At 46.6% G+C, this 15,534-nt stretch overlaps 1 protein-coding gene across 8 annotated transcripts in view; it reads left to right on the top strand.

Moving 5' to 3' along the window:
- The window catches only part of LOC136611521 (uncharacterized), a 108,051-nt gene that overhangs the window by 70,663 nt on the left and 21,854 nt on the right, over positions 1-15,534 (top strand). For 7 of the 8 annotated variants that reach the window (XM_066591195.1, XM_066591191.1, XM_066591192.1 and 4 more), the window contains one exon: positions 13,444-13,509. The exons of the other annotated variant lie outside the window; for it this stretch is intronic. In XM_066591195.1, the coding sequence (XP_066447292.1) occupies positions 13,444-13,509 (66 nt within the window). The remainder of the gene's footprint in view (positions 1-13,443; positions 13,510-15,534) is intronic. 8 annotated transcript variants of the gene reach the window in all.

Here is a 15,534-nt window from a genome sequence, read left to right as displayed (position 1 = left end):
CCCCGGCCTAGCGACAGCCCCCCCGGCCTAGCGACAGCCCCCCCGGCCTAGCGACAGCCCCCCCGGCCTAGCGACAGCCCCCCCGGCGCAGCGACAGCCCCCCCGGCCTAGCGACAGCCCCCCCGGCCTAGCGACAGCCCCCCCCGGCCTAGCGCTAGCTCCCCCGGCGCAGCGACAGCCCCCCCCGGCGCAGCGGCAGCCCCCCCCCCCCGGCGCAGCCCGGCGCAGCCCGGCGCAGCGGCAGCCCCCCCCCCCGACCCATCACTTACCTGGGAGGCTCTCGGGGCTGCTGGGCTGGGCTGGTCTTCTCCGCTGGGCAGCTCCAGTTTCTGCACCTTCCTCTAACAGAGGATGGTGCAGAATGGCCGCTTCAGCGCGCTCCCGAGCAGTGACAGCTCGTCTGCGCATGCGCAGAAGAGCTGTAGCGGGGAGCACACTGAAGCGGCTCGTGCTGAATGGAGAAGACCGGACTGCGCAAGCGCGTCTAAAAAAGCAAGCTGCCAGCGAATTTAGACGGAACCATGGAGACGAGGACGCTAGCAACGGAGCAGGTAAGTGGAATAACTTCTGTATGGCTCATATTTAATGCACAATGTACATTACAAAGTGCATTAATATGGCCATACGGAAGTGTATAACCCCACTTGGTTTCGCGAGACCACCCCTTTAAGTAAAGAAATCGGCCTAAAATTCGCCAGATCGTCTGCTTCTTTTCCATGTTTGTGAAGGACCACAATAGTAACCTGGAGCGCTTCTTCAGGGAAGGAGCCTCTCTGCATAGCTGTGTTGAAATTTTTTACTATATATGGAGACAATGACGAGAGGAATAATTTGTAATATTCAGTTGAAAACCTGTCAGGGCCTGGGGCTTTTTGGCTTTTCATGTCTGAAATTGTGTCAGAAATTTCGGAGTTAGTCATTTGTTTGTCTAGTGCTTCTATTTGTGTGGTAGTGCTTCTATTTGTGTGGCTTTTATTTTTGGGAGGTTTATTTTATTTAAAAATTCTTCTATTTTGGCGCTATTTGGCTATTTAGGTTTTACAATTCACTATAGTAAGAGCAGAATGTGTCTGCGATTTGTTTCGGGTGGGTAATTTTAAACTCTTTATTTTTTTGAATTCCACAGAAAGGGGATGCTGGCCTTAGTTATCTTCTTTTTTTACCAAGTTGGCCATCCACTTTGATGGTTTATTCAGTGAAGAATATATATTAGCACGGTGTGCATTAATATCTCTATCAAAGTCGCTCTGAAGCACTTTTCGGAGCTCTAGTCTTGCCTTAAATAATTTGTCGTGGATGGTCGGGGATGGAGTTTTTTGTTATTCCTTTTCTAGGAGCTGAATATTAGCCATGAGGCTTTCAGTTTTGTTAAGTTTAAGTTTCTTGTACCTAGCACCTAGTTTCATGAGAACTCCTCTCATGTAAGCCTTGTGAGCATTCCAGAGTGTTGCGTGGTCTATATCTGGGGTGTCGTTTAAGGCAAAAACTCATCTAAATTTTTTTGTATTTCTTTTTTATATTCGGGAATTATCATTAAATATGTATTGTTTCTCCAAGGTCTAATTTTGTTGACGGTGGCTGCCCAATGCAATTGTTGTCAGAGCGTTATCCGACCATGTAGCCGTACCAATCTCAGCTTTAGTTACTGAAGTTATCAGGTGTTTGTCTACCAGGCATAGATCTATGCGGGAGAATGTTCTGTGGTGTGGAGAATAAAATGAATACTCCCTTGCGGATGCATTGAGACATCGAAATGTGTCATATAATGCCACTTTTCGTATCCAACTGCCTACTGAAGCGCCTTTTTTTGCGGTTTGCTATGTGGTGTCTATAGGTCTTTCTGGCACTAAATTAAAGTCCCCACAAAAAATCGTCGAGCCCTTTGCCACCTGGGTTATTATTTTTGTAAGTTTGTTCAAAAATTTAATTTGTTTTTGGTTTGGGACATAGGCATTAACTATTGTAATGGGCGTATCCCTAAGGGAGCCAACTAAGACATTATAACGACCCTTGGGGTCACATATTTGTATCTCCACAGTAAATGGCATGGTGTGCGCAAGCACATACAACCTGTGGATTCTTTTTATGTGACATTCGTGTGCTATCTATGTCTAACAAATGTGTCTCCTGAATACATACTATATCGGCATTACTGTGAGCTGCTTCTTTCCAGACGGATCTCCTCTTGTATGGAGAGTTCAGACCATTGGCGTTCAGAGACAGTAGTTTTGTAGCCATTTCTGTGGTGACAACGATTGAATCCGGAGAGCAGGAGAGAAGAAATAGTAGACAATGCCTATTAAAACAAAACTACAACAGAAACAAACAAAAGACATGCTATATGTCTCAAACAAGTGGTGAAGTAAACCAGTCGAAGGCATATCGCTACAAGAGAGATAGCAAGACTCTAAGAGTTATGCAGGACAAGCTACTGCTTGTGCTCTTGTTTGGGGTATGACAGTTCGCTGGAGTGTGCAGACACTCTATCAAGCAGTATCTGTGATACAGCAGGACCAGAAAGGTATGGTCATTAGCGTCTATTCGGGGAGAACTTGTTTCTTCTTTCTTCCTTGGATTTTTTTTTAGGTCTTTCTATCATGGGAGCCTTTGGGGCCAGCTCCAGCTCAGGCGGGGGGAAAGTCTCGTATCTTTACTCACCAGGATTTTAAAGTGTCTGTGGCCGAAGCAGGATTGCGGAAAACGTGGACTGCGTTTTCTTTCGTAGCAATGATCTTTGTAGGGAAGCCCCATCTATAGGGTATGTTCGCCTCTCTCAGCAATGAGGTTACGCCAGCAAAGCTGCGTCCCGCCTCTATGGTGGCTTGAGAAAGATCAATGAAGAGGCAAATGTCGGAGTAGGGGCTCGGAAGCGTTTTCAGCTTCCTAGCTGTGTTCATAAGGACTTCCTTTGTGCTGTAATAGTGGATACGCACTATAATGTCTCTAGGGCTGTTTTCCTTAAGGAATCGTGGGAGAGGGAGTCTGTGAGCCCTATCAATTTTAAGTTCCTGTTCAGGAAGGTTCGGGAGGATTTTCCGTATGAGGCGGGTGACATAGTCTGAGATTTCTGCGTTGGAGACTTTCTCGTGAACACCGCATATTTTAATATTATTGCGCCTATTCCTGTCCTCGAGATCTGTTAACTTCTTTTGTAGTTTAATGACCATCCCCTCAAACCCATAGTGCGCGTCTATAAGTTCGTTGTGTGATTTGACTAGTTCCTCCATTTTGTTTTCTGTGCTGTTTAATCTGTTGTTAACCTCCAAAACAGAAGAATTTACATGGGGTGTATGGCTCTTTAGGTCATTCTGGTGTTTCTCAGAGCCATTATTGATTCTTTAATATAAAACTCTGAGGCTGGCTTATTAGATGCAGAGAGGCTAGCCAAACCTCCCTCACTTTCGTTATTGGGATCTAGCAGATCAGAGTCTTCCACCTCTGCATCTGCAGACAATTTCTGCCTCTGTTTAGCTGGGCTGCTGACAATGGAGAAACTTCCCTGCCTTGCGGTTGGCGCCATCTTTTTTTCTAGGTGCTGTGCTGTGGAGCCTCCTGACATCTGTAACATCTCACCCTCTGCTCCCTCCTCCTCCTGTTCATCCCTGGTGAGTATGCCCCAATCGCTATGTTTATCTTCTTCATCTAAGGGCATGAGATCAGGGGAGTCCTGAGGTTCTCTTACCCGGAGCTCATCTGCAGGTGCGTCCTCCGCCGCCATTGCAGAGAGGGGGCCGCGCGGTACAAAGAACTCCTCCAGCCTTGTCGGGTTCGCTCTGGAGGCTTTTCTTCTGGACTTCGTTATGGTCCTGGATGCTTCCCCCGGCTGTTTGGTAGGTAGGAAGGGTCCGCTGGTCGCTGTGTAAGGTCGCTGAGTGTCTTATCGAGCAGAGCCTAGGCAAACACGGCCGTCTCTGTGTCTCTCCAAGCCACGCCCCCGGCAAGTGTCTTTTTGAGGGATTTAATTGTTTAGAGGGCATCCACAGTAGCACAGACAGACATTTGCTGGTGATGTGACTCACATAAAGGAAACCTGTTACACATTTGGTGGCACTGTCCAATTATTAAACCTTTTTGGCAACAGATTACGACACATGTTAACAAAATATATGAAACCTCACTTGTTGTGATGGGGAAGGAATCTGAGAGAGTTCCATTTATGATGATTCTGGTTGAAAGAGTAAGAATGGTGGTAATGAATTACTTAGGAAAACCAAATGTTATTAACGAGTTTACCATGAAGTCCCAGCTCACTCTATCAAAGGCCTCTTCAGCATCTCTTCCTAGACGTACTAGTGGTATTTTGTTATTTCTAGCTTAATGTTTAAGGATGCAGGGCGGTAGTTACTGCAATATTCTGGGTCTTTACCATCTTTTGGTATTAGAGTTATAAATGCCTCTATGGATTGTTTGGGAAGACTTGCTCCTGACAGAAGTGAGTTGCAAATATCTGTAAAGATTGGGAGAAGTAATTTGGAGAATGTTTTGTAGTAAATGACTGGAAGACCATATGGGCCTGGGCTTTTTCCCATTGGGGATAAAATTAAGCACTTTCTCCACTTCAGAGGTGGCGAATGGGTTGAGAAGGTTAGACTTGTCCTCGCTGGAAAATGAAGATAGTTTAGAAGTTTCTAAGAAAGCTAGCGTTGTAGTAGCAGTGTGGCAGTGGTCCTCCCTCGGGGTGTCTGTAGAGAGGTTGTAAAGATTTTTATAGAATGTTTCAAATTTTTTTGCTGTCATTTGTAAATGTTGCTATGTTACCAGATGCTGTTTTTATTCTAAAGATAAAACCTTTTTCTTTTTGTTTTTAATTGATTTTGACATAGTTTTTGAGCCCCTGTCTCTGTGCATATATATCTTATATTTGGAGGAAAGAAGAGTCGTTGCAGACTTTATGTTGAGACAAGTTTTAAGTTTTTCTCTAAGACTCTTTAATTCTTGAAGGGTGTCTTTGTCTAAAGATTTTTTGTGCATTTTTTCTAGGCTTGAGATCTGTGCTAGCGGGGAGTCTATTTCCTATTCTCTTTGTTTCTTAACCCTTGACCCCAAAGCTATCAATTCTCCTCTAATAAATACTGTATGCGATTCCCAGAGAATCAGGGTAGAAATGTCTGGGGTGCTATTAATTTCAAAAAATTCTTCTAATTTCCCTGGAAGTGCGGAGCAATGTTTTTCTTTACTTATAAATGTGTTATTTAGGCGCCAAGACCACTCTCTAAGAGGGAAATTATGTATTGGAGCTAACACAACTAATGTCTGCCTCCTTAACAGATTGAATCTGTTTCCCAGAAATTAGTAAGTAATCTATTCTATGAAAGGTTGAATGTATGTGAGAGAAAAAGGTATATTCTTTTTCTTCAGGATGTAAAATCCTCCATGTTTCTTGGAGGTTCAGCTACAATAAAGCACTTTTTAGTTTGCAAATTTGTCTATGTGGAATTGTTTGTATATTTGATTTAGTGTCTCTGGAGGGGTCTAATATTTAAAGTCTCCGCCCACAATGATTAAGCCCTTGCGAATTATGCGAATCTCTCTAGGGTGTGAATTAACCATGGTATCGAATTTTAGTTTGGTGCATATAGGCTAGCAAAGGAAACCCCGCTATTAGCTATTGTATCCTTTAGGAAGATATATCTGCCACTAGGGTCAATTTTTGAAGTGAAGGAATAAAGAGGATATTTTTCCCAATCGCAATTGAAACCCCTCTTGAGGCTGAAATATGTGCTGTGAAACCATTGACTAAAAGCGTTGGGAGTTTAGGTATATGGTTGTGTCTTAGGTGCGTCTCTGGTAGAAACACTATTTCTGATTTTAGTTTTTTTAGTAGGGATAAAATGTGGCTCACCTTTTGCAGGGTGTTCATTCCTGGTCAGAAGGAGGCTAAGTGGTCCTGGAATCTAAATGGGAATATTAGCCATTCCCTTAGCTGGAAGAACTTCCACGGGGCAAAGGTTCCAACTCACAGTTTCTCTGTTTGCCAAGACAGTTAAAAGTTCTGTGTCCTTGGTATCATAGAGTTCTTTCCGTGAAGCATGCGGTCTCTTTTTCGTACCTGATGGCTGGTAGAAAAAGCAAAGAAAGAGCAAGAGCATAATATTTCCAGATAATATTAAAATATCTTTGGCTAGTAAGTGCAACCTCGGCTGTGATAGCCCGCATGAGAGAGCACCAGGGCCCAATATCAGAAATGATAAATAAAAGTCAAAATGTTTTTAGATGTCTTGTTCTTTGAGTTGAGACTCCAGTCTTCTGCCCTTTGGAAGTTGAGGTATCTGGTGTTGAATTTGGACAGGCAACCAGGAAGGAATCTCAAAGGGAGGGATTCCCATCTTTTTCCAGGTGCCCCTCAGGTCTCCTGGGGATCTAATTGTGAACTGCTGGTCTTCTTTAAACGTAGCGAGGCCAAAGGGGTAAAGCCATTTGACTGGAAGTTTCTTTGCTCTCATGGCGTCTGTGAGTGGTTTCAGGGTACAGCTCTTGGCCAGTGTGCTTGGTGCAAAATCTTGAAAGAGCAGGATTTTGTTATTTTCAAAAAGAATTTCAGGTGTCTCCCTTGCATTTGCCACCCCACTGCCTCTTTCAACCTGTCCTACTGCTGCAATTGCCTCCCCCTCTGAAGACGTGTCCTCAGTTGGCTTATCACACCAGGTGGGGTCAGTCACCTGATCGTCCAGCGGCCCTTCCTCCGAATCCTCTGTGCGCTCCTCCCTCGGAGTTACCGCCCTTACTACTACCTCACTGATAGACAACTGTGTCTCATCGTCATCGTCCTCCTCACCCACTGAAAACTCTTGAGACAGTTGCCGGAAGTCCCCAGCCTCATCCCTCGGACCCCGGGAACTTTCCAAAGGTTGGGCATCGGTCACGACAAACTCCTCCAGTGGGAGAGGAGCCATTATTGCCCAATCTGGGCAGGGGCCCGAGAACAGTTCCTGGGAGTCTGCCTGCTCCTCAGAATGTGTCATTTTCATGGAGTGAGGAGGCTGGGAGGAAGGAGGAGCAGCAGCCAGAGGATTCAGAGTTGCAGCAGTGGACGGCGTAGAAGACAGGGTGGTCGATAGATTGCTGGATACACTTTCTGCCATCCACGACAGGACCTGCTTACACTGCTCGGTTTTTAATAAAGGTCTACCACATGGACCCAAAAATTGTGATATGAAGCTGGGGACCCCAGAAACTGTCCTCTCTCCTACTCCCGCAGCAGCCGGCTGTGATTCGCCTGGACCAGGAACTCGGCCTATACCCACACCCTCACTTGGAACTCCGCCCGCGTCCTCATCCTCTACCCCTACCCCTCAGCATGGTGGATTAAGAATCGAGCAGAGACAGAGCGGTAAAAATGTTTGGATGGACGTGAAGTCCCACAGGCCACGCCGGCAAATGCACTGGGTCACCGTCAGCCGTAAAAATTTGAGGTTTCTTGGCGTAGACTTGGAGGCTGACAGCGCAGATGTTACACTAACTGCGGACACAAAATATTTAAATGAAGGCTGCACGCAGGCCTTGCTGTGCACTATGCAGTTTGGATGGTCGTGAACTCCCACAGGCCACGTAGGCAAATGCAGTGGGTCACCGGTAGCCGTTAAAAGGATTTCTTTTTAAAATTTCCTTTTTTTTCTATGCAATGCAGGCTGAGGCTATGCAGTGTGTATTGCACTTTCAATCTATGGGCGTCTGACACACCGTACACTTCTGAGACAGCACGCGTGTAACACAGAGCGGTGTAAAAAAATTGTGGTTTCTTGTCGTAGACTTAGAGGCAGACAGCGCTGACGTTACACTAACTGCGGACCGAAAAACATTTACATGAAGGCTGCACGTTGGCTCTGCTGTGCAATACTGAGGCACTACAACTTCCAGCAACCACAGAGTTAAATGCACACGGTCACAGGTAGTCCTAAGAAGGACCGTTGGGGTTCTTGTAGAAAGGATTCTACACTACCACTGTCCCTGCCTGACCAATACTGCCCCTATACTCAAGTACAGCCTGCAGCCTGAGAACGCTATAGCCTGCACGCCCGATATACATAAAAAAAAAAGTGAAAAACTGCTCACAGCAGCCACAACAGTAATGCACTAGGTGAGCTGTGGCCCTAAGAAGGACCGTTGTGGTTCTTGAAGACGCTAACACTGTCCCTATAGCAGCAACAGCAGCAACAGCACTTTCCCTGATCTCTCTTAGCGTGTGTCTGTGGCGAGCCGCGGGCGGGGCTGATTTAAATAATCGGGGGTCACTTGATCTCGCCAGCCACTCACTGCAGGGGGGTAGGATAGGGCTGGAGCGTCACAGGAGGAAGTTGTAATGCCTTCCCTGTGTTTCTATTGGCCAGAAAAGGGCGCAAATTTCTCAGGGAAGGAAATGTAATTGAGTCGAGTGCCGGATGGTGCTTGTCTCAAGTAACGAGCGTCTCGAACACCCTAATATTCGAACGACTATCAAGCTCGGACGAGTGCGCTCGCTCATCTCTAATTACTATATTTTCAGCTTTCTCTTTTCCTAGCAGGAATTGAAAAATCTGGAAGGCTGCTGATTTGAGGGCTTCTTTTGCCGTAGTTTCCAGGAGACCTCTTAACCTAATATTCTTCCTCCTGCTCCTGTTTTCTTGATCACCTAAATCAGGCCTTTTTGATGATAGAGGATCTTGTCGGGCTAATAAGATTTTCTGAACTGCCTCACTGTGTTGGATTAACTCCTGGTGGGAAGTTTTGAGGTCTTCAACTCTGAGGCCCATATGCTTGACATCTGCTTTGATATCAGCGAGGTCTTTAAGTACTGGAGATAGGGACTGTGACAGAATCTTTTTGAGAAAGGAGCGAGAAATTGGACCCCGTTCTTGGTCCTCACCATAGTCAGAATTTATTGAAGCGCATTCCATATCAGAGTCTGTCGCATCGTGATCAGGAGGGTTTTCGCATGACTTTAATTTTCGTGCGGCCAGGGAGGGATGCTTCTTTTTTAAGTACTTATCCATGTCTGATTGACTTTTGCTTTGTCCTGGTGTGTCCACGGTGTCTCAGCTCTTGTCTTTCCCAATTTTATCCATCTTGCTTTGGTCTGTGCTTCAAATTGTGTTGAAGTCTCAGTGGTGTCTACATGGTTATTAGTCAAACATATTTTCTGTTATATAGCGTCCCTTTAAGGAAGGCATTTTTAGTTTCATCTCCTCTCTGGCTGGCTAGCCCCCAGGAGCAGGGGAGGAGGGTGGGGGGAAGGACCACTGTGGAGCTTCTCAGTGTCTGTTTATAGCATTATGCTGTGAGCTTCCTGGGCCACCGATGTGTCATATGTTCCCCACTGCCACCAGTCCAACAGGGATGCCCTCCTGCAAGTCCCAGACAGAAGGGAGAAACTATGCCCCCGGGAGCAGCAGCAGCAGACGGCTCTCCTGCTCTATGCCTCCTTGGCACTATCGACATCTGCCGGCCCCCTGTGATTCTCTCACCTCCTCTCTTCAGGTTTCACACCAGTCTATCTCTTCCTGAGGGCCGTGACTCTCTCTCTCGGCTCCCCTCCACTGGATCTCTAGCACCTGTGGCCGCAAGTATCCTCTAAATCTGGGCCTCTTCCGCGACTTCCGATCACCGCATCCCAAACTTTAGCCCGGGGATGCACTTCCCAGGGTAGGCCGTGTACCTTCACTTCTGCCCAGAGGCCCCCAGGAGGTCTCAAACTGTACCTCTTTACTTTGTAGTGTCAGCTGTGGGGTTCCCTGCTTGCGGGAAGTCTATAGAACCACAGGATGTCCTCTCGGAGCTCTCCCCATGCAGGAGCTCCAAGAAAAACCTTCTTTCCCTCTGCTGGCCAAGCCATGCCCCCCCCATCTGAGTTATTTTTTAATTAGTTCTCATGTTAAAACATAATAAACTCTCCTACATTCACCTCTACTGGGTCTCCACAACTCCAGGAACACAGACCTGCTCTCCCCTATAACCCAGTATTTACAGGCTGCAGCAGCTTGTGTACATGACATGGCAGGCTGCTGAAGCCAATCACAGACCTCAATACCTGAGCACTGAGGTCTGTGATTAGCTGCAGCAGATATCCCATACGCAGCAGACTGGGTCTGGAGCCTGTAAACAGACCTGGTGCAGGATACAGAAGTGCAGCGCTCGGCATTCAGGGACCCAGGAGACATGAGTATATTATGGATTATTATGTCTTCACATAGAGAGCACTGATTTTTAACCCCTTAAAGGGGTTGTCTCGCGGCAGCAAGTGGGGTTATGCACTTCTGTATGGCCATATTAATGCACTTTGTAATGTACATTGTGCATTAAATATGAGCCATACAGAAGTTATTCACTTACCTGCTCCGTTGCTAGCGTCCCCGTTGCCATGGTTCCGTCTAATTTCGGTGTCTGCTTGCCTTTTTAGACGCGCTTGCGCAGATCCGTCTTCTCCCTTCTTCTCCCTTCGGCTCCGCTCGGCAGCATCGGCATTTTGGCTCCGCCCCCTTGTACGCATCATCGCGTAGCTCCGCCCCATGACGTGTGCCGGTTCCAGCCTCCTGATTGGCTGGAATCGGCACATGACGGGGGCGGAGCTACGCGATGACGCGAAAAGGGGGCGGAGCCAAAACGCCGATGCTTCCAAGACCAGCCGAAGGGAGAAGATGCATCTGCGCAAGCGCGTCTAAAAAAGCAAGAAGACACCGAAGTTAGACGGAACCATGGCAACGGGGACGCTAGCAACGGAGCAGGTAAGTGAATAACTTCTGTATGGCTCATATTTAATGCACGATGTATATTACAAAGTGCATTAATATGGCCATACAGAAGTGTATAGACCCACTTGCTTTCGCGAGACCACCCCTTTAATGACATGGCCTATTTTGGCGTTGAGGACCAAGCGATTTTTGGTATTTTTCCATCTCCATTTTTCAAAAGCCATAACTTTTTTATTTTTCCGTCGATGCGGCCGTGTAAGAGCTTGTTTTTTGAGTGGCGAGCTGTAGTTTTTATCGGTGTCACTTTTGGGTACATATACTATATCGTAAAACTTTTTTTATCTTTTTTATGATAACAGGGAGAGAAAATGCAACAATTCTGCCATAGATTTTTTTTTTTTTACAGCGTTAATCATGAAGCATAAATGAAGCACAAAATTTTTTCTGCAGGTCGCTATGGTTACAGCGATACCAAAATTCTTATATTTTTTTTAGGTTTTTACACTTTTTTGCAATAAAACCCCTTTTTTTTGGAAATCTTTTTTTTTCTCTATAGCTGCATTTAAAGTCCTGTAACTTTTTTATTTTTCTATGTACAGAGCTCTATGAGGGCTTATTGTTTGCAAGACGAGCTGTAGTTTTTGTGGTACCATTTTGGGGAATGTACGGCTTTTTTGATCATTTTTGTTGCATTTTTTGTGAGGCAAAATGCTAAAAATTAGCATTTTGCCTCTGTTTTTTAGCTTTTTTTTTTACGATTTTTGCCGTACAAAACAAAACGTGTGTTCAACTTTTTGTACACATCGTTACGGACGCGTCAATACCCAATATGTGGGGTTTTAATTTTTTTTAACTTTTTTTTATGCTAATATTAGAAAAAGCATAAAGGGGTTTTTTGCATTTTTTTAACATTTTTCTTTTTTTTACATTTTTCTTCTCTGCTTTATTTGAGTCCATCTGAGGGACTTGCAGCACTGTGCCTATGATCGCTGTCATAAGGCACGGTAGAGCTACTGCTCTGCCATGCCTTATCACTTATACAGCAATCGTAGGCATAGGCAATACAGGACGCCAGTGTCTGGCATCCTGTTGCCATGGTGACAGGCTGGAGACACAGAGGGAGCGCGATCCCTCTGTGAACTCTTTCCCTGCTGCGATCTACTTAGATCGCGGCAGGGAGGGGGTTAACAGCGGGGGGGGGGGCGCATCTCTGATGCCCCCCCGCTGTTGCAGCAGGACGCCGGCTGTGACTGACAGCCGGCTCCCGCTGCGGGATAGCACGAGGTCAGTCATGATCTCGCGCTATCCCGATGACGTACCGGTACGTCATTTTGCGCGAAGTACCAGCCTGCCATGACGTACCGGTACGTCATTTTGCGCGAAGGGGTTAAAAAATGACTTTGGACAACCCCTTATATCCTTAATTTGGATTGATATTTAAGGGCTTTGGAGCCAATTACTAGAGATGAGCGAGCATACTCGTCCGAGCTTGATGCTCGTTCGAGTATTAGGGTGCTCGAGATGCTTGTTACTCGAGACGAGCACCACGCGGTACTTGTCTCGATTAAACGAGCACTGACCATTGAATTCAATGGAGCTGGCAATACAGCCGACTCCATTGAAAGCAATGGGCTGCCGGCGATCGCGGGATGAATTGTCGGGAAGGGGTTAAATATATAAGCCCTTCCCTGCAATTCATCCAGAAATGTGTAAAAATAAAAAATATATATATACTCACCTGGACCTGGCAGACGGAGTCCAGCGCGGCCGGCTGCAGTCCTCCTGAACTGCTCTTAACAGCTGTGAGTAGTATTCAGCAGCCGGGGATTTAAAATCCCTGCCTGTTGAATGAGCTGCTCTGATTGGTCACAGCCTGACCAATCAGAGGCAGATCTCACTCACACCCATTCATGAATTCCCTGGCTCCATTGAATTCAATGGGCTAACATTGTTCTTCTCTGCCACAGCTGTTACAGCTGTGGCAGAGGAGAACGAGCTTTACGCTGACAGTGCGTGGGGGGGGGGGGCCCACTCTTGCCACTATTGTGGCTTAATAGTGGGACCTGGGAACTTGAGATGCAGCCCAACATGTAGCCCCTCGCCTGCCCTATCCGTTTCTGTGTCGTTTTTTGAATTTCCCAGGTTTTCACAAATGAAAACCTTAGTGAGCATCGGCAATATACAAAAATGCTCGGGTCGCCCATTGACTTCAATGGCTTTCGTTACTCGAAACGAACCCTCGAGCATCACTGAAAGTTCGACTCGAGTAACGAGCACTCGAGCATTTTGGTGCTCACTCATCTCTACCAATTACTAGCTTTCCATAAATTTATGGTCTCAAGTTACAATGGTTATATTAGAATAGAATGAATACTATAAGTTGAGTGTAATATGTAACCAGATGTGAACCATAGGACCAGCATGCACTGGGGGCGGGGCCATACTGTACCCTGATAACCATGGGTACCGTTCCCCTGGGATGGACACTGCGCAGCTTACTCACTGGAGATTAGTTAGTGTATAATGATATTCTGGGTCCAGACAAATATCACTGGTGGAGCAGGGAACTGCAACAGAATGTTACTGGAGACTGGATACTGCTGGGTTACAAGGTATCAGATACAACACAGATCATAACACATCACTGTTAGAGGTGGAGGGATTGGTAATATGAGTATAGTGAAGATGTTCGTCTAATCAGCAATAGATTGTCACCATGTCACTCACAATATACCTGGTCAAAAGCAAATCAGCTAAAGTTTACTTTTTTTTTTTACAGAATTCTAATAGAGATGATGTGGCCGCACTCGACAGAATGCTATCTTGCTTAGTCATCGATCTTCTGGTAATTCATATTAACATGGGAAATATTTTTTTATTTAAAGGGGTTGTCTCGCGAAATCAAGTGGGGTTATACACTTCTGTATGGCCATATTAATGCACTTTGTAATTAAACGATGACGTTTACAAGGGGGCGGAGCCAAACGCCGTTGCTGTCGAGCCGAGCCGAAGGGAGAAGACCCATCTGCGCAAGCGCGTCTAAAAAAGCAAGAAGACACCGAAATTAAACGGAGCCATGGCGACGGGGACGCTAGCAACGGAGCAGGTAAGTGAATAACTTCTGTATGGCTCATATTTAATGCACGATGTATATTACAGAGTGCATTAATATGGCCATACAGAAGTGTATAACCCCACTTGCTGCCGCGAGACAACACCTTTAATAATTTATTTTTAAACATAAATTGTGTTAAAGTTTTTCATTTATAAAACATGATAAAGTATAGTATAATAATGTAATGGTTGTGATGCTGTGAAGCAGAGCCGCCAGACTAAACACTTGCTGATGTATATAGCTGTATATATGCATCCATTGGTTAGCAGCAGCAGCAGATGTATATGCCAGTGACAAGATCTTCTTTGGTTTGTACCAACAAATGGAACATAAAACATTGAAGCAGGGATTTTCCTAATTAGACGAGTTATGGTTAACGTGACAAAAACTCAGAGTTCCGGTGACAGGTGACCGAGGAGGAAGAGTATTGTCCTCCAAAACTTACACTAATTAGTCTCAGAACAGAAAATGGGCTTCACAAGCAGACTACAGATTATTATTAGGGATGAGCGAGTATACTCGCTAAGGCACTACTCGCTCGAGTAATGTGCCTTAGCCGAGTATCTCCCCGCTCGTCCCTAAAGTTTCGGGGGCTGGCGCGGGGCGGGGAGCAGCGGAGGAGAGCGGGGAGGAACGGAGAGGAAATCTCTCTCTCCCGCCCGCTCTCCCCTGCTCCCCGCCGCAACTCACCTGTCAGCTGCCGCGGCCCCCGCATCTTTATGGATGTGCAGGGAGATACTCGGCTAAGGCACATTACTCGAGCGAGTAGTGCCTTAGCGAGTATACTCGCTCATCCCGAATTATTATTCATATTAAAGGTTACACTAAAGCTACAGATCTATAAAGAAGTATTATATCATGACTATATGGGATAAAGTAAGACTGAAGCGGTTGTGCCACTTCTAGCTGTTTTGCAGCAGGAGGTTGACAGTTTTGTACGTTGCACAGTGGCTCAGATTTGTACTGCAGACTGACTCACATTCACTTTAAAAGGACTCAGCCTGTAGTACCAACCTTGGCCACTGTACAATTTACAGAACAGTCTGCTTCCTGCAACAAAATAGCTAGAAGTGAGAGAACCACTTTAACACTGATGCATTACATATGCTATGTAATGGCATGAAATGTTTAAAGGGGATGTCTCGCGAAAGCAAGTGGGGTTATACACTTCTGTATGGCCATATTAATGCACTTTGTAATATACATCGTGCATTAAATATGAGCCATACAGAAGTTATTCACTTACCTGCTCCGTTGCTGGCGTCCTCGTCTCCATGGATCCGTCTAAAATCGCCAGCGGCTTGCTTTTTTAGACGCGCTTGCGCAGTCCTTTCTTCTGGTCTGAGCGCGAGCCGCTTCAGCGTGCTCGCCGCTACAGCTCTTCTGCGCATGCGCAGACGAGCTGTAACTTCTCGGGAGCGCGCCTGCCCGCCGTGCCCCGATCCTGCCGCCGTGCCCCGATCCTGCCGCTGTGCCCCCCGATGCTGTCGCCGTGCCCCCGAGCCTGCCGCCGTGCCCCCGATGCTGCCGCCGTGCCCCCCGAGCCTGCCGCCATGCCCCCGATGATGCCGCCTTGCACCCCGAGCCTGCCACCATGCCCCCGATGCTGCCGCTGTGCCCCCGGAGCCTCCCGCTGTGCCCCCGAGCCTCCTGCCATGCCCCCGATGCTGCCGCTGTGCCCCCGAGCCTCCCGCTGTGCCCCAGAGCCTCCCGCTGTGCCCCAGAGCCTGCTGCCATGCCCCTGATGCTGCCGCT

This window comes from Eleutherodactylus coqui, chromosome 2, assembly GCF_035609145.1.
Source record: "Eleutherodactylus coqui strain aEleCoq1 chromosome 2, aEleCoq1.hap1, whole genome shotgun sequence".
NCBI classification, from domain to species: domain Eukaryota; kingdom Metazoa; phylum Chordata; class Amphibia; order Anura; family Eleutherodactylidae; genus Eleutherodactylus; species Eleutherodactylus coqui.
The sequence above is the reverse complement of the archived record's forward strand: the minus strand, read 5'-3'. Positions and strand labels throughout refer to the sequence as shown.